The sequence below is a fragment of the Thermobia domestica genome, chromosome 9 (genome assembly GCF_964235325.1).
Source record: "Thermobia domestica chromosome 9, izTheDome1.hap1.1, whole genome shotgun sequence".
NCBI classification, from domain to species: Eukaryota; Metazoa; Arthropoda; class Insecta; order Zygentoma; family Lepismatidae; genus Thermobia; species Thermobia domestica.
In genome coordinates this window covers 157,428,493-157,453,121 of record NC_137462.1, presented here as the reverse complement: position 1 = coordinate 157,453,121, position 24,629 = coordinate 157,428,493, and the positions used below count along the sequence as shown (strand labels likewise).

The 24,629-nt window shown below is 34.7% G+C and overlaps 1 protein-coding gene across 1 annotated transcript in view; it reads right to left on the bottom strand.

Moving 5' to 3' along the window:
- Window positions 1-24,629, bottom strand: part of Sym (symplekin scaffold protein) — an 83,094-nt gene that overhangs the window by 23,160 nt on the left and 35,305 nt on the right. Inside the window, exons 10-14 of the mRNA XM_081772057.1 lie at window positions 23,857-24,205; window positions 21,141-21,348; window positions 7,080-7,275; window positions 4,968-5,209; window positions 4,242-4,420 (exon numbers count right to left, since the gene is read on the bottom strand). Of these exons, the coding sequence (XP_081628183.1) occupies window positions 4,242-4,420; window positions 4,968-5,209; window positions 7,080-7,275; window positions 21,141-21,348; window positions 23,857-24,205 (1,174 nt within the window). The remainder of the gene's footprint in view (window positions 1-4,241; window positions 4,421-4,967; window positions 5,210-7,079; window positions 7,276-21,140; window positions 21,349-23,856; window positions 24,206-24,629) is intronic.

Sequence of the window (24,629 nt, the reverse complement as noted above, 5' to 3'; positions counted from 1 at the left end):
AATTACATTTGCAGCAAAACGGTAGTTCCACTACACACAATTAGTAAACTAAAGAATAGCTTTTATCCTAGGATGATAACTTTTCATAGTTCACTGACTGAAGATCTGCAGTCAGATGAAGATTTACTCTTGCCTTAAATGTTCTACGTAGAAAGTGTTTCAGCCTTTCCCACACGACTAGTAGCTGACACGCGCATCTTTAGTGCATAGGGTGCCGGTTTCAATCTCTGGTAAGACAGCCTTGAAATCTGAATGATTATTGGTTGTTCGGATTCTACCTTAAACTGTGGGTCCACGTCTTATATTGTCTCGGTGCTGAAAGGGACGCTAAACTAAAACAACAACAGCAGAAAGTGTTCCGCCGATTCTGATCACATGGATCGTGTCCTATTATTCAATCATGAAATAGTCACTGGTCTATTTACGTACAACAGATGTTGTGTTACAATATCCATACGGTAAAGCTGGCTGAACATCAGCCCTAAGAATGAAAATATTTAGCTGGGGAAAGCACCGGATTAGGTAGTGTTTAATCCACCAGTACGATATGCCGAAGACCCGTTTCTGTTTATCTGTCTAACTATACATCTTCGCTCTATAAATTTCATTCTCTTGATAATTTTGATCTCCAGACTGAACAAGACATTGTAAAAATGTATAAAGTAGTAACGTTAATAGTTAACCGTGTTTCATTCTATGAAACAAATTAAATTAGATTTCTATTTAAAAAGTTAAATCCAACTTCCGAACTATTATCACATTTAAAGTATAATAATTCTCACAATATTAATGAAATTCATGTTACATAAAAATTGAATAATGATATGAGGATGATCGTGGTGGAGATTTCTTTCATAAAAACTAAGACTCCGTGATTCACATTGAACTGTGGTCAGTTAGACGAAAATTGGCTCTCCGAAATATTTTATCGAAATATACAACCCTATCGGTTCAAACCCTGGAAGCTTTGCCTCTGTACATTATGGTAACAGGGAGATACCCAAGACTATTTGGACGTGACTCAACATTTACGTTCTCTAAGTTTTACTTACATATGCAACACTACATCAATACCCTCCCAATAATGAATAATGAACTAAAAGGTAATTTTAGATTTACTGAAAGAACAAAATTTTATGAAATTCGACTATTAACCAAGTGAGATATATTCGGAGACCACATATAGTAAGGTAAAGTAAGTCTAATTAAGTGCTAACTACGATGGGAAATGTTAAGACAAAAAAGTGTAATTTAAGAAGTGTCTGTACTGATTGAGGAAGAAGCAGACAAAAAAAAAAAAAAAAAAATCTTGTGAATACGGACTTGAAATAAATCTTGTGAATACGGACTTGAAAGAGATTATGTGTAGGACTGAGCAAGATGAGAGAAATTGACAGAAATGTCGACCAGGTGTAACTGGGAAACAAATTATTACCGTATTTTACGGACTATAAGATGCATTTTTTTTCTTCGAAAGATTGCCTCCAAAATTCAGGTGCGTCTTATACTCGAAATTAATATAAAAATGTCCAGTTTGATTTAAAATTCCCGCCAGTCTTTAAAATGACCATATATTCGATGCCGCGGGAAACCTATCTGGCAACATTAGATTCAACTGGACGCAACAGTGCACTGATGCGATGAACATGAGTTGCGGGGATTCACAAGCTTGCTAACACTGTTCCCCTCCCGCCCCGCCATCACAAACCCAGAGCCACAGATTAGAATATACAGACCGTAAACTCTGCGAAAAAATGGAAACAAGGCGAACAGTAGCACCTCTAACACGCAACGACGGAACTAACCAGTCGATCTGTTAGTCGACAACCCATGATGTCACGCTCAAAAACCGATGGCAGCGTTAACCCACTTGCGATAAAACATCGTTCCCCACGTCTTCACCGTGCAGACGACACAAACTAATTTCAATAGCGCATAGTTCGGTTTTATAAACTAAGGAGTTTTTAGTCGGATTTTGCAATCTAATAATAAAAACAGTAAAAATGTTACGGTATTTAAAAAAATGCTTAAAAATTAAGGTTAAGGTGCGTCTTATAGTTAGTAAAATACTATATTATTACTGAGTCCTACTCAACACGGGTTTTACCATATAAGGTTAAATGCTAACTCTAATCCCTTTCTACTAAAATAGTTGCCCTCAGTGTCCAAGTGGTTAACGTCGTGTTTTGTATGCGTGTAATCTAGAATTCGATACCTAATGGAAGTACCTACTTCGGGCACAGATTTCGAATTCCATTTTATTTAGTAGGTCTCATCTCATATAATTTACGAGGGCAAGATAAAACTTCTCGATGTGGCAACGAAAAGTTTTTTTTTGTCAAAAATGCACTTACTTTTCTATCCTTTCTTAGATCAATGCATTTTGTTAAACTTTTTCCTAGTGAGTAATTACCATCCTTGAAGTGTGATTCTGAGAAATCTGTAAAATACCAATCAGAAAATCTGTAAAATACCCGTATGGCTGCTATAACCTCTTCATTGAACTCAAAACGTTTTCCAGTCCCAAATTTCTTTTGATGCGGGAATAAGTGTAAATTAGAGGGTACCAAATTTGGTGAATATTCCAGCAATTCGTACTTCAAATTCTGTCCTTCCATTACCGAAGCATCTTATCCTGTTCTGATAAAAGATATTTTTTCTTTTGAAATGCAGGTGTATTTTTTTTCATCCAGCCCACAAGATATGCAAGTATTGGACAGTTATTGTTTTACCCTTAATCAATGCAAGGTAATCAATAAGAATAATTCATTTCCCATTATTATATATATATATATATATATATATATATATATATATATATATATATATATATATATATATAAAGGGGGGGCATAACTTTTCCTGCAGATGAAATGAATTTCGTCCTTTTGGTGAAGAACTACTGGTTTCCACTCACTGCTTTGATTACTGTTTTGTTTCTGGTATATAGTAGTGGGCCCACGTCTCATTCACGGTAACAACTCGGCGCATAAAATCAACTGGATTCTCTATAAACAGGCTGAGAAATTCGTTTTCGCATTTGTTTTTGACCAGCATTCAACATGTGTTACCTATCTTTCACAAAGTTCTCTCATATTTAACCAAAAGCCTTCTCAAATTTCACTTTTCATGTAAAATGCACTGTATTATTTCATCTGACGAACTTATGCGTCAGCTACGCCGATCGTCCAATACCATATTGTACACACTATCTTTTCATCTGAAGTTACAGTTTTGGGACGTCCTTTATGTCGATCATCTTCAAGTAGGTCCACGTTTAAATTCAGCCATGTATTTCTTAACTGTTGAAAATGAAGGACTAGACTCTTTATAAACCTTCACCAACTGTGGATAGTCCGTTGGCGATACACTGCCCAAAACAAAATAATTTTATGACACCGTACTCCAGTTTATCCATTTGCACGAAACACACACAATACACTTACTTTCGAAAACCGTATAAACAAAATTATTCGGTAGATCAAACTGACACTTTATCTACACTGTAGAGAAATATATATACCACCATGGAAATGTAAATTTATATTGATATCAACGCTTTACTACAAAGCCAAGAACTTTTCGCCTTGCCATCACCTTGCCTAGGTACTACAACAGTGCATTTAATACTAATTGATCAATCTTTTATTGAACATCTATTTTTAAAAGATGACTACTTACTACTTTTCATACTTACTGTTATTTTCTGTTAAAAGAAAATTCAGAATAAGGAACTTAAATATTTTATCACAAAGAATACAGTTTGTTTGCCTAGTATTTATTTTATACTGCATTATACCTTACAGTAGGTTTTTCTTTTTCTTTCAACTCATTGTGTATGCTCTATATTGATAATATAAAGTGTCGTATTACTCCTTACTGGCTGGTAGCAGTACCGATAATCAAGTTATTATTTCTATTATTATTACTATTATTACTTATTGAGCAGTTGCAAAAATGAATACTCCAAGTAACTAGCAGAATATAATTTTCTTCATTTTAGCTATGGATATCTGAAGACAAAATGTGAAGAAAATACAAATTTATCTTTCGATTCTGTGTTTCGTACATCATAATGAACTTCGGACAATAGACAAAAATTTCAATATTATAATATAAAACAAATTCCTCTCTTCTGTGTTCAGCAAATACCACTTTACTGTCAACTAGAGGAGCTTCAAGTCTACAGGGGCTTAAGTTCCCTCTTGTAAGGCATGGCGATGAGAATGATAGTAACTGACCTTTATCTGTTAGAATGTGGATAATCCTTGTGACTAGAGTTTCAGCTCCTTTAGGGCAATTTTCTACTAGCAATAAAAGCTGTGGCGAATCCATCCCCATTCCTCGAACAGGTTGTTCTAATACACGAAGGATAGTTCTCTTTACATCCGCAACAGTCTGAACATAAACTTGGGCCAATCTAGAAAGAAATGATCTCTTTACTTCACATAATTCACATATTGTAGATATAATAACTCTGCATATAGCTTTTAATCTCTTACATACTATGTTTTGAATCAAAACCTGGTCTACCATGTCTAACTGACGGCAGCTATCGTGCTACTGTGAAATTCTATTATACATTTTCTACTTTTTACGGGGAGAACGAAATACTTATTGGATTAACTACCTAAATCACTAAACCAGTATGAAGTTTAAGTATCTCCAAAAGCGCATTTTCCTCATAATTCTGACACAAGAATATCAACATATTGAAAATCAACTTTGAACTAAATAAACTAGAAAAAATATTATTCAACAGTGTGAGTACCTTGTTTACTGTGTCTTTAAGGGTTGTAAAGATGCAATACGAAGCAACTATAACTTTCTGAATAATATTTAAAATGTTTTAATTACTTTCTTTAAATAAATAAAATTGACGAAAAAAGTCACTCTAATTTCATTTTTAAAAATCACAAAATAAATAACCAAAGATATGGCTACAAAGATTTTTCAAGTTTACTTACTCTTGTATGAGTGATTCGTTAATTGGTAGAAGGGCAAGGTATAGGTACAAGCACACTTTCACAATATCTTCATTCCATTCTTCAACTATAACAGGCCTTCCTCGATCAGGTCCAAATAAAACATTAGGAGGGGTTGGAAGTAATAAAAATCGAAGGTAGAAAATGGCATATTCTTCAATGATGTTTCGTAAATCTCCGCGATCGTACAGTTCAACTACTCCTTTAATAGCACGATTTCGCACCTGGAAGTAGATCAAGAAAACAATACAGAATAAATACTCTCTCACTATTGTATAATGGATAAAATGTGACAAACATGCTTTGGTACTTTCTGTATCTTTCATCTACGAAATACCCAACTGACCCTTCGCAATTCCACAATAAACCCGAAAACGGATAGTGTTGAGGATTCATATACAATAGCCTGGGTTAATTATGCTCTTGCTCTTTTCATAATGTAACAACATGACTATGAAAGTAGGGATAAAATTTAAAGTAGGGTGTGAACCATTACTCGTTTCTTCATAAGGTTTTGAACGCCGAAAGTGAGTAAGTAATCTAGATATTAAGCTATAGAGGAATGCTATGACTGTATTTTTAATTTAGTGTTATATATCAATTTTTTTCTCATCTCTGAAGTAAGTTATCTGAGTCAGCGATGGAGGTTTTCAGAAAGTTTCGGCATTGTTTTTTAAATTTCGCTTTTGAAAATCTTTGTTTTGTTTTCTATTGTCAAACTGCTTCACGTAATACTATTAGCTTCAAAGAAGATACTAACTTCACACGCAACCGCTTAGATAAAATGGCAGACAAGTGAGAGGTGTTTAATGACAATTTTCTCGGAAATTTCAAATAGAAAAAATCCTGAAAATTTTTAAAGACTTCTTTTAGATCTTTATCGTCACAGTATTCTTTGACATGAGTTAACTTATAGCTTATTTACATGTTTCAGTACTTATTATAATTCTAATTATTATACTACATTCTTTTCTTTATTGTCTACAATAAATACGGCCTTGTTTATGACTTTGCTATAATAGCATTGACTTTTGAGAATTGAAAAGCAGAAAGGCCGAAAAAAGAATATTAAAACTCAGTAAATTTCTATTATTTAAACATACACACTAGCACTGTTTCTTTCTGGCGGAAGTCGCTACCGGCACTTTTCTACACTTCTTTATAAAATCTCATTTCTCTAACCATTTTAAAATTTTTGTATTTACGAAATGAATATTTCAATTTATATCGATTTGAAGACTAGAACATGAGTACGTATGATGTTGGATAATACTATCAATAAATGGTAGCACATGCCAATTTCCCCACTTGTTTAAATTTTAATGCTTTTCTCCATAACAAATCAGAACCCGTGAAATAATGTATTCATGACCATAACCAGCTACTGAAAAATCCCACATTCTTTCCATGATTAATTTTTGTTATTAGTCAACAAAACAAGAGCTTTGAATTTAGAAGTTCTATATAGGAAGAACGAAACTGTATATATGATACTTACTGTACACGATTAATAGTCCTTTCTGACCTAATTTTATTTAAGAAGACTCTAAAAGCCACAGTAAATGAAGATTTAGAAAAAAATCTAAACTACTGCTAAACAACTCTGAACTACGGCCCATGCACTTTGAAGTACACTTTCTGAGATGATTATACACATACACATGTGATTTTACATGTATATCTTATATAACATACATATGTTTATGCAACTTATATAAATAGTTGGACACTTGAGAGGAGATACGTCTCATATAGCCTCGCTGCTGAAAGGGACGTTAAACTCAAAATCAACTCAACTCAACAAGAGAGAAGACACATTATATATGTAAGAAAACTTAACGTGTGTGACGTCCAAATTCAATGAGATATCTTTAACACTTTTCCAATCAGCTTTTCTTCCATTACGTAGTTTAAATTTTGATTTCAAAAGAATAAAATTAAGCACATTTAAAATTCCCAAGAAATGTAGATGACAGAATTTCTCAAGAATCCATACATATCGAAAAGCTGTTTTAAATACTTTGGATGCAAATATGCTAATGTTGGTATTAAGAAAGTATCCTCTCATCTAGTTTACCATATTAATGCACTTACTTCAGGACTGTCATGAGCCGTGTGAATAAGTAAAGCGTTAAGAAACACTAGCTGACGTGGAGGTCGTCGTACAATCAATTCCTGAAGCAGATTTAATCCTACAGCAGCCTTCGATTCATCACCACACAGATGTCTAAGCAAGTCAAGAGCCTCTTCTGTAATCAACGGAGCTTCTAGATAGATACGTGAAAGTAATCTGTACGAAAAGAAGGAAAAAGTGTAACACCACTGGTTCTTAATAAGTATTTCTTGAGCCACAATATCTATAACAGAACATTGAATCGTAAATATTATTTATTTTATACCTTCGTTTACAAACCGTTAATTTCTTGTACATCAATTCTTCTGAGAACTTCGTAATCTTTTACTTAACAACCTCTCTTATTTATATATCCAATTACAGTAACTAAGGAGCAATGATAATCTTTACAATTTACTTTTTCTTCTTCTTTACAAAATATGCTCCGTTGTCGCACCTCTGATCGTCTTTCTAATACCGGTACAGGTAAATAATAGTACAACAGTACAACAGGTAAATAATAGTACAACAGTACAACACTATACAACATACCGTTGTATCTGGCGCCACGAACATGAATTTCATTTATTTATTAACAATAAATGAAAAGAATCCTGGACCGTACAAGAATATACATTTTGATCATCCCTTGTATATACATAGGGTTACATTTTATATCAGTATCATATATTAATCACATAATTAAGCATATTCTTTAGCCTGTCATTATAATATAAATAACAAGGTGCGTCAATAGAAAAGTAACTATAATAATACGGTCCACAATTATTTTTAGATTCACTGGGATATATTTACTATAATGTATATAGTTTAATTCATGAAATTGAGCATAATTGCACAGAATTAAATATAAATTTGTTCTCTAATAGAATTGATCCAAATGTAAACACGGAATAAATATTCTACGTGAATATACATATAGAACACATAAAGGGCTTAATGAGTAATTATAGTGTTGTGAACACAATAAAACAATATATCATACATTAACATTGAAGAAAATAATTGTTACACTAGAAAAATAGTTGAAAATAAAATAACATGAGGAGAAATACAATAACTAAATTATACAACTATAAAATACTGTGTTTATCTCGTTTTGAGATTGAGTTCCCTCTATTATACATTATTTATATTAATTTTGCTTATGATCTCAGGAGGGACTACATTTTTGACTAAGTCCATCCATTTCTTTCTAGTATTTTCGGTAGGCTGCCATAATTTAATTTCATCAATATTTCGTAATCCTAAAATTTTTCCTGTTTTCAAGCCCATTAATTCAAATACCTTAGGACTGATTTGTTTAGAACATAAATAAGGTCCAGCGTACAAATCACAAAATTTGTATATCCTTTTTAATGTAGCGTCACTCTGAGGGTGTAAGCGTACAAATACTAAATCTTTAGGTTGAATTTTAACTTTTCCCAATTGTTGTTTTTCAATTTTCAAATTTCGAGATTTAAATTTCTGTACTCGTCGTAAATGAATCATGCTCACTAGGTGGGAATAATCTATTTCGTTGTTATTATCGAGTCGAATCCCAAAATGTTGTTCAATTGGCGCTACGTAATCTGTACCATTGTGAATATTGGCAGGCGCCACTCCAAGTGTATCAGACACTGAATAGTTCAGAAAATACGTGATTTCAGTCACATATTTAATCCAATCCTTATGATTATTACGACAACAGTGTCGAAACAACATTCCTAGATGACGATGAACATTCTCTACAACAGAACTGCTGGGATGATACGGTGTTACGAAATGTACTTTGATACCTGCATTATTCATGCCACGTAAAAACACATGACTCCTAAATTGTCCTCCATTATCACATAATACATGCTCAACAGGACCGCAATGTGGAATGTATACATTTAAAATACGGTTAACTATCGCTGATGCGGTTGCTCTTCGCGAAGGATACGCTACTATGTACCTGGTGAAAATATCCATCACAGTGAGCAAAAAGGTTTTGCCGGTGGAAGCTCTTGGAAGTGGACCATACAAATCTATGGAGATGAATGAATGTGGTCGTTCAGGTATTATGGACATCATAGGTTTATACATAGAACGGTAGTTGTGTTTGATTCTCATACATTCTTCACAATCATTAATATAATTTTTAATCTGAGATCTAAATGATTTCCAATAAAAAGATTTATTTGTAAAAGCATACACCTTCAGATAACCGAAATGTCCAAAGTCATCGTGATAAGCTTTCAATATGTGGGGCACCAATTTAGGTGGAACACAAATTTTGTTTCGATGTTCATATCTGAAGTCTTTAATTACCAAAATATTATTCGACATTTGATACAGGGTGTTCCAGGAACGAGGACAGTCACATTTATCTGCACATGACGTCAAATGTTGAATAATTTTTGCATAAGGTTCATATTCTCTTTGAGATTTTTGCAATTCATCAACAGAAATATTTGAAATTTCTTCTTGTAAAACTTTAAAAGCATTTATAGTTAGTACTCGATGATTTTCACTAGGGAATAGTCTAGATAAGGTATCTACAGGTACGTTATCTACTCCCTTTATATGCTTAACTTCGAAATCAAAAGATTGCATCTCTAAGGACCATCTTAACAAACGACTATTGTATCCCTGTATTTTCTTCAGATGGCATAGTGAGCTATGGTCAGTAATAATGGTAAAGTGGCATCCGCTTAAGTAGGGAGCAAATTTTTGCAAAGAAAATCGCACCGCCAATAATTCAATTTCTGTTATGGTATATGCCTTCTCCGCATTTTTCAGAGTCCGACTTACACAATGTATTACTGACGGTTCATTAGTGTACCGTACTCCAGGTTGCCGGAGTATACCAGAAATTCCTGTAAGTGCTCCATCGCACTGAACAAAAGAAGGACGACTATAGTCAGGATGGTTCAAACGGATGTTTCTCATTATGCATGTTTTTAAACATTGGAAGCTTCGTTCTTGTGCCTCCCCCCATTGCCATGGTACTCCTTTCTTCGTAATCGAAAACAGTGGTCCAGCCATCACAGCAAACTTAGGAATGGATCTTCTGAACCAATTAAAAAGTCCTAACACCTGCCTAGTTTCTTTTAAATTCGTGGGAATTGGTAGATCTCTAATTGCTTGCACTTTGGAATCACTGTAACACATTCCATTTGCATCGATTGAATATCCCAAAAATTCAATAGACCTTTGAAAGAATTTAGATTTTTCAATATTTACAGTTAAGCCGAAAGTTTCTAAGCGCTGAAGAACTAAGTCTAAATTCTTCAAATAATCCTCGGGTGTTTTTCCCATAATCAAAATATCATCAGCATAATATACGACATTACTACGTAAATCTTGCTTTAGTACTTGATTCAAACAAGATGCCAATGCTGCACTACCATTTATCAATCCAAACACCACTCGATTATATTCATATAACTGACCTTCAAACAAAAAGGCAGTGAAGGGTTTCGAACTTTCATCCAGCATAATTTGGTTATATGCCATGACCAAATCTAAATTCCCAAATACAGTATTACCCTGTAATAAACTGAGGATTTCATCTACAGGAGGATATCTTACTTGTTGTAATTTTATATGTGAGTTTAATTTTCTGAGATCCATCACTATTCTCAGTTTTCAGTCTTTCTTTGGTACTACATGCAACGGGTTTAAATGTATACTTTGAGAAGGTCTTATTATTCCTTGCTCTAATATCTCTGATATCTGTTTACGCACATTTTCTCTAAATCGATATGGGATAATATAAGGTTTCGTCACAATGGGATCTTTAGTATCTACTTCAATAGTATATACAAAATCCTTACAACAACCTGGGTTACGTGAAAACACTCTCTTATGTTTATAGATTATATCTTTAAACGATGAAATAATTCGGTTATCTACAGAACCCGATGAATTTAGAATATCATCTACACATTTACGGAAAGAAAGATCCCCATTTTCTATCATCCTTTTACTAGCATTGGCTTTCTCCAACTTATTAGCTTTAATATCCAAATTATTTATGAAAGGTTGACATTGAGATGCGATGTTATCTTTAGCAGGGATTAATTTCTGAATTACTACGTCATCTAATGTACGTATAGTAAACGTCTTTGTTTCAAAATCTAAAACGGTACGTAATTGCGTTAGAAAGTCTAATCCAATTAGTATCTTTTCGTTCAATTCACTAATAACTAGAATAGGGATCGTGACTTTATAATTTTGTATTTCAATTTCTATTTGTGTTTTGCCTAGTACTCTTTTTTTATGCTTGCCTGTGTAATCAACCAATATCAAATTGTCTACCTTTTGTAATGTAGGATTTGAATAATTTTTGGTAATTTCACGCCAAAAAGCATATGACAAAAGGGATACGGTAGCTCCTGTATCAATTAAAGCATGGATGGGAATATCATTAACTTTTATATTCACTCTCGCCGTACAAAAGGTTTTTAAAAAGACAAAATCCTTTTCAGTGGTATCTATATTTACTTCCATATCATCATCAAATCTCCAAAAACAATTAACAATTGGTAAGTATTGATAAACGACGTTTGTATCTAGGGTTTTTAAATCAGTCTCACAATCAGAAAGGTGATTGGAAGTATCTAACGCTGACGTGGGTAAAACCCCTTCCACATCAGCACAATCTAGTTTAAATTATGGTGATTAATTGGTTCTATTAACTCACATTGTATTCCGCATTCTTGAGTAGAATCGGATCGATTGTATGTATACACAGAATTTGGATTTCTGTTATTATAATTGCTACCACCTATGAATCGATTTTGTGCATAATTACGATAATTGTTGTTACTTCGATTATAATTTCGGTGATTATTTCTGAAATTCCTATTATTATTTCTTCCATTAGGTTGAGTTGAGTTACCGGTATTATTTATATTACACGCTCGTTCATTAAAATGACGATTGCCATTTCCTTGTGTGTGTGAGCTATTTCCATTCTCTACACTTATATTGCGAACATGAGCATAATTAATAGGATTGCGGCTAACATTACCCTGACCTCTATTAGGATTTTTGTTGTTTTTCTGCATTAAATATTGACTCTCAAAGTTCTGCACTAGCATGACCATATGACTGAAATTGACACATTGTGCAGACATTAACATTTGTTGCAATCTGAACGGCAATAGGATGCGAATTGGAGCAATTATACGCGATTCAGGATGATTAGGATTTAGAGCTTTTAATTCGTTGTATGTCGAAACTACAAATTCCGTAACATTCTTGTGACTTCGGGGATCGAAAACTTTGGTACGTAATAAAGCATCCCTGTTAGCAAGCATAAAGTCGTTTTCATAATTGGATAGTAGGGCAGCTTTAAAAATCTGAATAAGCATGGAGATTTTCTCGAATGGCTTTGAACCACGTTAAACATGGGGGTTGTAGGACGTGTGGAAGTATCTTCAAAAATTTTGACTCTTTGATTCCTATTAAGTCGCATTCGTCCTCAAACTTCTCGATGAATACCCGTGCAGAAATATCATCATGTCCACCGCTAAATTTGGTCAATGATTTTACCTCGCTAAATCGCAAAGGTTTGTCATTATTATGGGATTTTGAATATTTACCGTAACATTTTGAATTCCTACAGGATGAATATTTCTTTCTTCTTCCAACTTCAGTACTTCCTTCACTGTATCCCGAAGACTCACTATCCTCCAAAACTCGATGAGGTGTTACTGATTCTGGTTCTTTAGAAGGAAACTGAGGGTTAAGTTCCAAAGTTGGGCGTCCGTTTCCAGCAAAAGTTTTAAAATTTAGAAGAAAGATATGAATAATTTGATCGTTTGTGTGCTTGTTAATATATGAGAGTCTCGAAAAATCTGTTTATTTGTTATATATAAGCGGCTATAAACATGGGACTATACGGCGAGCGGAGGGAACTACTTGGCGCAAGGTAACCGAACAGTTTTAACATTTGGGAAAGAAACGAGCATTTATGTTATCAACATGGCGAATGTACAAGGGCAATGAACTAACAGTTTTAACATTTGTGAAGCAATACGTTGATAACGAGCAAAATCTTTTAAAAGTTTGTGAAGAGCACGGATTAATGAACCTAATAACAAATTGCAGAAAATGTGGAAAGGAGATAACAGCGAAAAAACGTGGCGAAAGCGGACGCCCAACTTCGGAATAAATGCCGAAACTGATTTCTATGACCAACATCATGAGGGATTGCTGGTTCTAATCCATTATACGCAGCCTGATTTCTATGTCCACTATCATGAGAGATTACTGGTTCTAATCCATTATACGCAGCCTGACTTCTATGTCCATTGTGGGACTGATGTCTATGTCCACCGTCGTGCTCTTCCTTAGTAGCATGGTACCACTCTTGGAAACAATTCATATCCTCTCGGAGTTCTCGGATGTGAAAGGTGTGTTCGTTAATTACCGATTCCATGGCTTTAACCACATCCTGCATCTCAGTGTAATTTTGAGATATTCGTTCCATCTTTTGGTCATACTGCTTAACTCTCGTGGAGATCTGTTCCTCCAATTGACCTTCTATTTTGCATTGTAATTGATCCATTTTATCTTGCAGTTGTTCCTCAATTTTATGTTGCAATTGCTTTAAGGAGTCCTCCAACTGTTGATGGGTTACATTCTGAAATTCCTCAAACTGTTGTTGAGTAACCATTTTTTGTTGGAATTCCTCAAATTGTTGTTGAGTAACCATTTTTTGTTGGAATTCCTCCAATTGCTGATGGGTTACATTCTGATTCTGTTGAAGTTGGTTCATTTGGCATGATATCTGCTTTAAAAGATCTGTCACGGTATCAGGAGCATGACTACCACTTTCCATAGGTCGGTCTTGGATTTCTTCAGTTTCCGACATACCTTGGTTTATTCGTTTACCACTTCTTAGTATAGTGACATAAATATTGGGCTCAATTGTGCTCGTTGTTACTCTACTTCAGAACGATACACAAACTCCCGGTATGAAGGCACCATTTAATTATGTAACACCACTGGTTCTTAATAAGTGTTTCTTGAGCCACAATATCTATAACAGAACATTGAATCGTAAATATTATTTATTTTATACCTTCGTTTACAAACCGTTAATTTCTTGTACATCAATTCTTCTGAGAACTTCGTAATCTTTTACTTAACAACCTCTCTTATTTATATATCCAATTACAGTAACTAAGGAGCAATGATAATCTTTACAATTTACTTTTTCTTCTTCTTTACAAAATATGCTCCGTTGTCGCACCTCTGATCGTCTTTCTAATACCGGTACAGGTAAATAATAGTACAACAGTACAACACTATACAACATACCGTTGTAAAAGTATATTATACAATGTAAACAGCATAGCCCAGACTTTTGAGATAATTATATTTGAGATTTGAGATAATCATAGTTGAGATAAATATATTTTCTTCCGTCAAAGTGTGTAAAGGAGCATCAACGTATATGCGAAGCAATAGAAATGCTTTGACACATTTCCTTTTCTGACTGTTTACAGCCCTTCACTCCTTGTATACATGCACATCATCTTATGAATCAGACAATAATCTATACCATAGTTCACAGCTATTATGTTAACCGCACTAAAAAATGTTTAGAGTTTAAATGATAATTTGTACTCTCTCTTCATTATATCAGTACCACGCAATTCCCTCTCTCTCTCGCAAGATTCTGTGACAGTCAAACTGAGAAATGACAACAGGAAATTCGATTCTCGGTAGAAAAGATCTTTGTCAATGTCTTAAACTCATATTTATATCGCGTTGACATTTCCTTCTTTGACCTTCCTCTATTTCTTGCCTCTTCTTTCGTTCACTTCCTCTAACTCAAATCCTTTTCGAGCTATCTTTCTATCAAAATTTTGAGCCCTTTTTTCTATTTTCCTTCCATCTGCAATGCATCGAGTCTGTTTATCATATAGACTTAATCTCGTTTCTCCATATTCTCGAGCCACCTGAGCCTATTCTCTTGTATCTTCTTGCTTATGAGTTCACCTTAACTGTTCATCTGATGAATTAATTCCGGATCCTGTTTACTTTTGTCACCCTTGACATCCATCTCAGCATTTTTTTTTTTTTTTTTTTTTAATCTCTATTACACCTATCTTCCTATCCTATATTCCTGCAATTGCTCAGGTTTCTGAACTGTACACTTAGCATTCCAAGATGAGTAGGAGGGGAGGGCAAGACTGCTATTAGTGTCGAATCTATAGTTTTCAGGTCGCTTAGAAAAAGACTGACACACCAGATGCCGTTCAAGTTCAGCTCCAGTAGCACACTGTGTGGGGGGAGTTGAAATGAAATGAAATGAAATGAAATTTTGAGTTTTACGTCCCACGGTTATGCCGGTTAGGCTAAAGGAGACGGTGATGATAAGAGATGAGTGAAATGGTGGAATGAAGAAAGTGGGAGGAAACGGGAGAACCCCGAGAAAACCCACGCACACGGTGTTTGTCCACCACAAAGTTCACTTGGCGGGAGCAGGGTTTGAACCCGGGGGGGGGGGGGAGTTGAAATTGTGACATGTAAAAGTAATTGAAAATTATCGGTATTAGTGTCGAATCCGTAGTTTTCGGGGTACCTAAGGTGATTGGTGATAGTTTCGATGATCTTGAAGTTTAAGTTTAGCCTCTAGTAGGAGTAAGACCCCATAGCATATCTAGGGAGAGTGGGAGAGGGTAACATATAAAATGATAAAAAAAGAAATGACCGATATTAGTGTAGCGTCCATAGTTTTGGGGCTGGCTGAGATGAATAGCGTCACTCTCGATGCAGTTTAAATCCAAGTTACCTCCCATCCAGTACTTCTCTGTGAGCGTGTGTGGTAGGAGGGGAGATGGTAATATGAAAATGAACAAAAAAAAAAAAAAAAAAATATTAGTATCGAATCCATAGTTTTCGGGGTCCGTAAGTTGATTGGTGACACTCCATATAGCATTTCAGTATACGTTTAACTAGCACTAGCATCCCTATGGTGATGAGAAGGGGTTGACACGTAAAAATAACGAAAACGACCGATATTAGTGTCGAATCCATAGTTGTTGACTGAAATTAATTATAATCCCGATAGCGTTCAAGTCCAAGTTCAGCCTCCATCAGCATTCCAGGGGTGAAAGGGGATGAAAAATAAAATTTCTCAAATTATTGAGATTAGTGTCGAATCCATAGTTTGGGTTCGTCAAGCTATTAAGCTACAACCGCGATAACATTTAACCCCAAGTTTAGGCATGAAAGGGCAAGTCAGCTGGATCGTGAATTTAAACGGGCAACGCCAAAGGTCTTGCTCACATATTATATACAGGGTGTCCAATATACAATGCCACCCGGAGTTTGGGATAGTAGAACTTTTGAACCGGAAGCGGTATACAAAAAATGGTTATACCAAAATGAAGCCTTGTTCATGCATATATTTTTAAACTAGGAAGCAACGATTGAAGTACACTAGGAACCACACACTGTTGCCAGTTGTAACCGAAGGTGTAAATCAATTTTTTTTTTTTTTTTTTTTTAACAAAACACATAAATTGTTGCCAGATGTAGCCTGTAGTAGAAGGTGTAAATCAATTTTTTGCAAAATATGTAAATTGACTCATAACTCATACGTATGGATGCTCTGTCGTTCATTTTCAGTTTCAATAGTTGGAGTAGCTTGGAAACTATAGAATGGAAAAAAGAACTTTCATTTCCACCGATAACTAATCGGATGAGGCCTCTGTAAGGGGTTACTAGGGAGCACGTGGTTTTCATAATTTAACATTCTCAATTGGCAACAGTGGTGATGTTTCAGTGCATCAAAAGGTGTGTTAAGGATCTGTCTACATTATGCAATTCCTAAAAACAATGAAAAACAAACTTTGAAATTATCGCGATAAAACTTTTACTTATATGCACCTGGCAACACTGCTATTCATTGAATCAAAACGGGGTCACTTCCAGAATCTGCCGTAGAACTGACAATTCAGTTCGTGAATACCAATGTTGCCGGGTGCATATAAGTAAAAGTTTTATCATGATAATTTCAAAGTTTGTTTTTCATTGTTTTCAGGAATTGCATAATGTAGACAGATCCTTAACACACCTTTTGATGCACTGAAACATCACCACTGTTGCCAATTCAGAATGTTAAATTATGAAAACCACGTGCTCCCTAGTAACCCCTTACATAGGCCTCATCCGATTAGTTATCGATGGAAATGAAAAATTCTTTTTTCCATTCCATAGTTTCCAAGCTACTCCCCAACTATTGAAACTGAAAATGAACGACAGAACATCCATACGTATGAATTATGGGTCAATTTACGTGTTTTGTAAAAAAAAAAAAAAAAAATTGATTTACACCTTCGGTTACATCTGGCAACAGTGTGTGGTTCCTAGTGTACATCAATCGTTGCTTCCTAGTTTAAAAATATATGCATGAACAAGGCTTCATTTTGGTATAACCATTTTTTGTATACCGCTTCCGGTTCAAAAGTTCTACTATCCCAAACTCCGGGTTGCATTGTATACTGGACACCCTGTATATTTGGATGGAGGTGTATAAATAAATGTATATATTCAAGCGTAGCTCCAAAACATCTGGAACAATTTTAACCGAACTTGGTACACTTGATATTTATCTTTAATCAGGAAAAATATCGTGGGAGTAATACACCCTAAAGAGTGGGAGTTGGAAGGAGTGACATGTAAAAATACTGCAAAACGACTAATATTAGTGTGTATTCATAGTTTTCAGGGTATCTGAAATGAATAATAATGCTCCCAATGCCATTTAAGTTCATGTTCATTCCCATCGGCAGGGGGGGAGGTAGATGAAAAAATGTCAAAAATGGCTGATATTTATGTTGAAGTCATACTTTTTGTGGTCGGAAAAATGTCTGATCCGTTTGAAATGACTTTTGGAAGATAGATAGTACCCATTTCAAGCTTTTTTTTTTTTTTTTTTTTATCATATCAATTTTATTAAAGGCGTATACTGTGGGGGGGAAATGGTGATTTAATATTTATGCAAGAAGTAGTGTATCTTTTGTATTTTTATCATTATACTTTCACTGAAATAAATATTTTAAGGGGGAAGGAAATTCAAATATTTCCCATAATAATTTTCTCTGCTTGCGAAGAACGGGCATTTCAGCTAGTATATATATATATATATATATATATATATATATATATTGCTTGGCACAGAGTTCAACATATTTCTTTTAAATAGATGAATTATGTCCTGCTTATTAGTGCTTTCTTGTTGTTACATATTTCTAATTTTACAGTACTTTTTAAAATTATTATTTTGTATGTTTTAGCGCTTTCTTGAAGTCAGTTAACACATTTTTGAAGTTTTCATTTCTACATATACAATGCTTAAATAAATAAGAATTTCTTCCAACAAAATTAAACCCTCAAATTATCATTTTCAATTCACGACATACTTTTTTTTTTCTTTTTTGCGCAACAAAAGTTCATTTCATCATTATTATTATTATTATTTTCTCGAAAACTATGTATGAGAATGTATCGACAAGCATGTTATTTAGTTCAATTCTAAGTACTCTACTAACTGAGGTATGTTTTAGGTGCGGTCCACTAGCACACACATAAGTGAAAGTGTGCGTTCATGGTACACACAATTACTACGTATGCACAAACATTTTGGTTTTTGACAAATATAGCTAAAAGCTTGTTGCATTAAAAAATACCATAAAGTACAAGGAGCGTTTATTATAACGCAATTAATGCATCTGTTTGAACTTAAATTGTTAGCGCTGAGCAGATATCCAATAGTTTCAGGAATCGTAGAAAACCATGAATAACTTTCTTCGATAAATTAGAGATGAGTCCCTTGATGAATTCCTTCCTTTCGAAATAATTCTTTCTTTCCCTGTTGTACTGACCTCCTTGGATATAAACTGTTTCTAGGGGTTTGCACGAGACGACAGATGGCTCGTAAAATGTCTCGTCTCATCAATACTGTCTCGCAAATATATATTGTCTAATTTTTAAAATTACTTCGAAAGAAGTATTCTCTCAGCAAGAGCAATCTTCTGAGCAAGAGAGAGCAAGGAGAAACAATACCAGAAGTAAAAGAGCAGAAATGCCTAAACCTAATGGTTAACGTTTCATAATTAAGCTTTATTAATTATTATGTAATAACAGTGATGTGCGGGTACATTATATAAGATACACGCATAATAAAAAATTGAAAAGAAATAAAATTTGTCAGTTTTACATTCCACGGTTATGCTGGTTAGGCTAAAGGAGACGGTGATGATGAGAAATGAATGAAATGGTGGAATGAAGAAAGTGGGAGGAAACGGGAAAACCCACGAGCACGGTGTTTGTCCACCACAAAGTCCACACGGCGCGAGCTGGGATCGAACCAGGGACCTCAAGCACCGGAGGTGAACGCTCTACCACTGAGCCACCGCACCCCCTATCAATCAATGGTGGAATGAATAAAGTGAGACTAAACTGGAGAATCCCGAGAAAACCCACGTACACAGTGTTTGTCCACCACAAAGTACACTTGGCTACATTCATAATAGTACACGCTTAAGTCTTCTTCTTCTTCTTATTATTATTATTATTATTATTATTATTATTATTATTATTATTATTATTATTATTATTATTATTACCAAATTTTGTCTTTACGAAACCATAGTTCTTACTCACTAATTATTTTGCGTTTGAACGACATACTGAAAAATCGAATACTGGAACATACGTAATTATATTTCGTTAAAAACTTCCAACCTGAGGTTTTGTGATATATCTTGTATAAGAACTAGCGGCGGTCGAATAGGTAGCATTAGAAAATTAATAATTCAACTTCCGAATTCCAAAATGTCAAAATTTCTGAATTCCGCAATTGTAGAAGTAAAAATCCCATAATGAAACACATGAAACATGACACAAAAACTTCGCAAAATTGTAGGAAAGAAACCGTATAAATTCACACTGTCACTAATTGAGAAATGGGAGTAAATTCAAATATTTTCATTGCCATTTGTTGTTCAACTGTGTTCAAACATTTGCTACATCGAGACTCCACGATTTCGGAATGTGAACGAACACCAGAAATTCATAGTCAAGTTTCTTTAGGATGACTTTGTACGTTATGTTCATGTTAGTTCACTACCAGAGCGCGGGATTCTCAATCGTCAGGTCTTGAGTTTAAATCCTGCAGAGACTTCTTCTTTATTAGTAGAACTGCACAAAAATATGATACAAGAAGTGGTTGCTACGGGAAATATTTTCAGAAAAGTTTAGGTAACCCTAAAAAGGGCTGTTTTGGGAGTTGGGTTGGGGATACCAATGTTGTGTCCAATACTCTTCTGCATTTATTACACGTTCCATCTTCTAGGGATGAAATTTATTAGATGGCCGACAAATTCTTCCTCTTACCTCCAACCATGCCTCCGGAAACAATGCCCCACAGATCATCCCCAGTTCTTGATGGATCTGCTTCAGGTCAACTGTCCCTTAAAGTACGTTTCACCTCTGTCCACATACTTTCCATGATATTGAAGACTACTCTACGAGACGGCGAGTCAATTAAAACATTCCGAAAAAGCTTTCTTTAAACAGTCAAATTTTCAAGTCCTTGTAACTCTGATCGTATTTACTTGAAATCCGTCATATGATCATAGCATTCAACACTAACTTACTTTGGACGTTAAATATCTAATAACAATGTCTGTGATACTGTAGCATCCTTACTTTGAAATATTTAATAACAATTGTGGTATTGTAAGTTTTTGTTTAAGAAGCGGATCTGAAATATATAATAATCTGACGTCGAACTATTTGAAAAAATAACATTTTATTGTTTGGTTGGCAACACTGATATTCTGGGGGAATTGCAGAAATGAAATGATTTTTTAAGTTTAATGTCCCAGTTGATATTTGCTTCGTTCATTTTTTTTTTTTTTTTTTAAATCAATTAATATAGAAGTTACAAGGGTGCATCAAGTTAGGTGGTTAAGTAATAACTGTTTCTAATATTTAATGTTTTCTTAATCTTACAATTTACTTACACATCTCTGTCTTTTGAATCTGGCTTTTCCAATAAGTTAAGAACAAGTCCACAGAGCAGTTTATTGTATGCTTCGATTGGTTTGAGTTCTCGCCTAATGTATACTGGTAATCTATTGAATCCTTGCAAATAACTGTACTCTTCGTATAACCACGAAAATGCTAGGTCAAGTCTGTTCTTTAAGTCTTCATATATAAAATCCGTAATCACTGAAAATAAAAATACATAGATATTTATACCCAATTATTATCATGCACTGTAGGACTATACATTACAAATAGTATGTGTGAAACTGTTAGGAGTATTGTCATTACTAGGAAGAAACAAACAACAATAAATACTTATACAATCTACAAGCTATCAGTCTGTGTGTGTGATTGTTTTGAAACATTTATTTATTTATATGAGCTTAGAGCGTTAGCGACTACGCTGCGCGGGACCACAGTTTATTTAAACATATATAGTCCATAGATAAATACACAATTCGTTCCAGCAGCATAAAAATTATCAATTATTATTGGCAACGATAATAACTGATAACTGGGAGCCCTTGGGCTTCCCTTCCTTACGCCACTGCAATTACAACGAAAAAAAATCAGAAGCAGACATGGATAAAATCACAAAATAGTGAATAAATGTATCACACAACATTAAGGAATGTATACTATAAACACTTCATCAGACAGGAAAGCGAAGTAGGAAGAAAGAATTAAAGATCAAAAAACAGATGTTAAGTATCCTAGTTGTTTTAGGCCACTGGACATAAAATGAAATGTGGTATATGAGAGCCTATTCATAAATATAACACTCATCTCATCCAGTAACATTTAGGAAATTAGGCCTTGATAGGATATTCAAAGAGAAACAAGGGAAGCAATATTGAGTCTGCGGTTGATCATGGAACAGCACATCAGAATAAACAAACCAATTGTGATAGCATTTGTTGATATACAAAAAGCTTTTGACAACATAGATTGGAATATCATGTTCAGAGCACTGAAGAATCTGAAAGTGGATTAGAGACAGAAGAATAATATACCAACTTTATAAGAGCCAGACAGCTGTTATAGGAAGAAATAAGAAGGAAGCAAGAATAAGTAAAGGAGTAAGGCAAGGGTGTGGACTTTTACCTCTTCTGTTCAACGTCTCTACAGAAGAGGCTATGAAAGAATTCTTTGATAAAAATAAGAAAAGCGTAAAAGTAAATGACCAGGTTTTCAGCACAATAAGGTTTGCTGATGACATACTATTGATAGCGGTGAACGAAAATGACTTGCAGGAAGGACTTTCAAACTTGAACGACCCACTGGAAAAAACATGCAAAATGAAGATAAATAAGGAGAAAACCAAAGTGATAAAGTGCACAAGAGCAGGACAGGAAAAGACAAACGTATGACTAGATGTAAAGAAAATCGAAGATGTTAAGACGTTCCCCTATTTAGAAAGTCAAATATCCTCGGATGGAAGAAGTGAAAGAGACGTAAGTTTCAGAATAGTGCAGGCTAAACAAGCATTCAATAGGAAAAGAGGACTACTAACATCAAGAAATGTGTCGTTGGGGGTTTGTAAACGATTTATTAAGACCCTGGTATGGAGCGTGGCGATTTACGGATCAGAGATGTGGACATTGAGAAAAGCTGAAATATCCAAGCTGGAAGCATTTGAAATGTGGTGTTGGCACAGAGTGTTGCGCATATCATGGACCGAAAGGAAATGGGATGAAGACATACTAAGGGAAGCTAACGAAGGGCAACAGATCATGAACATAATAGGAAAAAGAAGAAACAGCATGCTTGGCCATCTTATTCGGCACTTCAATTGGATCACCGTGCTGATAGAAGGAAAGGCAGAAGGAAGACCAAGGATAGAATATCTGGATGCAGTTGCCTTATCAAAATATAAAATAGCTCTCCCAAGCGAGAGAAAAGTTTTAAAATTTCCATGTTGCCCAACAACCTACGGTTGAGGTGAACAAGAAGAAAGATATTCAATATATGATAGACTCAAAGAGGAGAGAATGCAAGATTCTTTTGTAACTGTGGGAAGGCCCAGAACTCCAGTGAATTCGAACTCACGTCAGAGTCAGAAACCAGAGTTGTGTATACCTAGGTATTTAAAATATTTTCTGTTAATCTTACCTATTGCTGAATAAAATTCTCCGATTTGTTCGCATTTTCTAAGCTCAAATTTATTGTCCTTCTAATGAGGTATTTCGTATTGGTAACAGCGCTCAATGAGGAACGTAGGGCGTTGGCACGGAAATCGCTCTCGTAGCACGTGCGTTAGTTTCTTTCCCCGTTCCTTGTTTCGGTTCTTTCTGCCGAGCTTTGCTATGCTCACATTTTGTGAATGCAATGTCCTATTTAAACGGTTGAATCTAGGCACACCACGATTCTATTTCTTATTATCGTGTTTTATTATTATATATCTGTATATTACTTTTTATTATAAGCCTTCAACGTATCGGCCAGGTATGGACGACAGTACATTCTAAATAGAAAATAGCAGCATAAATATACAAGATAAATATTAATTATTCAGTGTTGGCATTTAGGCATTTCAGACTATGGTAGCCCTAGCTCGATGATAAGAGAGATTAAGACACAAGACAGTCAAAGAACATATTAAACAAATTATCTACCCATTGTCAGGTGTTCGGGTGTAACGTTGATGGGTTATTTCCAAACATATTTAATACGGATTATAATCTAACTTACCATCTCTCACTTCTTCGTCAAACTGAGAAGCAAATGTAATAAGTATTTTGTTTCTAACATCTGGAACAGCTCCAATCAATGCATTTTTCTCTGCTTTCAGGATTCGTTGCACAGCTGCAACAAGCATCTGTGAACGTACTGAACCATCCAGAGGCTTTGTGATTTCTGATAGCTTTAACGTTTTTATCTTCTGCTTCACTTTCGAACTGCCAGATGGAAGCAATGGGGCAATATGTTTCGTCGTATCATCTTCCTGAATTTTGAGATCCGATGTTGTTCCACCTACAACAGTACTAATTGTTTTCTCCATACTAGTGAAATCCTCCTCTTCATCATGGATAGTTAATACCTACAGAAAAGATACGTGAAAATTATTGAAATAGGAATGTAATTTTCAATTAAATGAAATAATGAACATTTCTTGGTTGTTACGTAAGCTAAAGAATGCAAATTATATAACCAAATTAATGTGATTAAACAAACTGAGAAATGTTATTATTGTGTTATAGCTTACCGATTCACAGCTCTTTTCTTCACATATAAATGCCAAAATTTTCCGTTTTCTTGGATTAGCAACTCACCTTCTAAGGAAGAAAAAATTCAAAACGAAAGCACAAAGGTATTCACACGAAGATAGGAATCGTCCCAAAAATGTTTTCCAAGCGTTAAAAAATTGAATTGTGCCCTATAGGGGAATGACGGAACACTGAAGAACTCACTGGCATGATATAACATATTGACCTAAGCAACAACACAAAAAATAGTTTACCAGT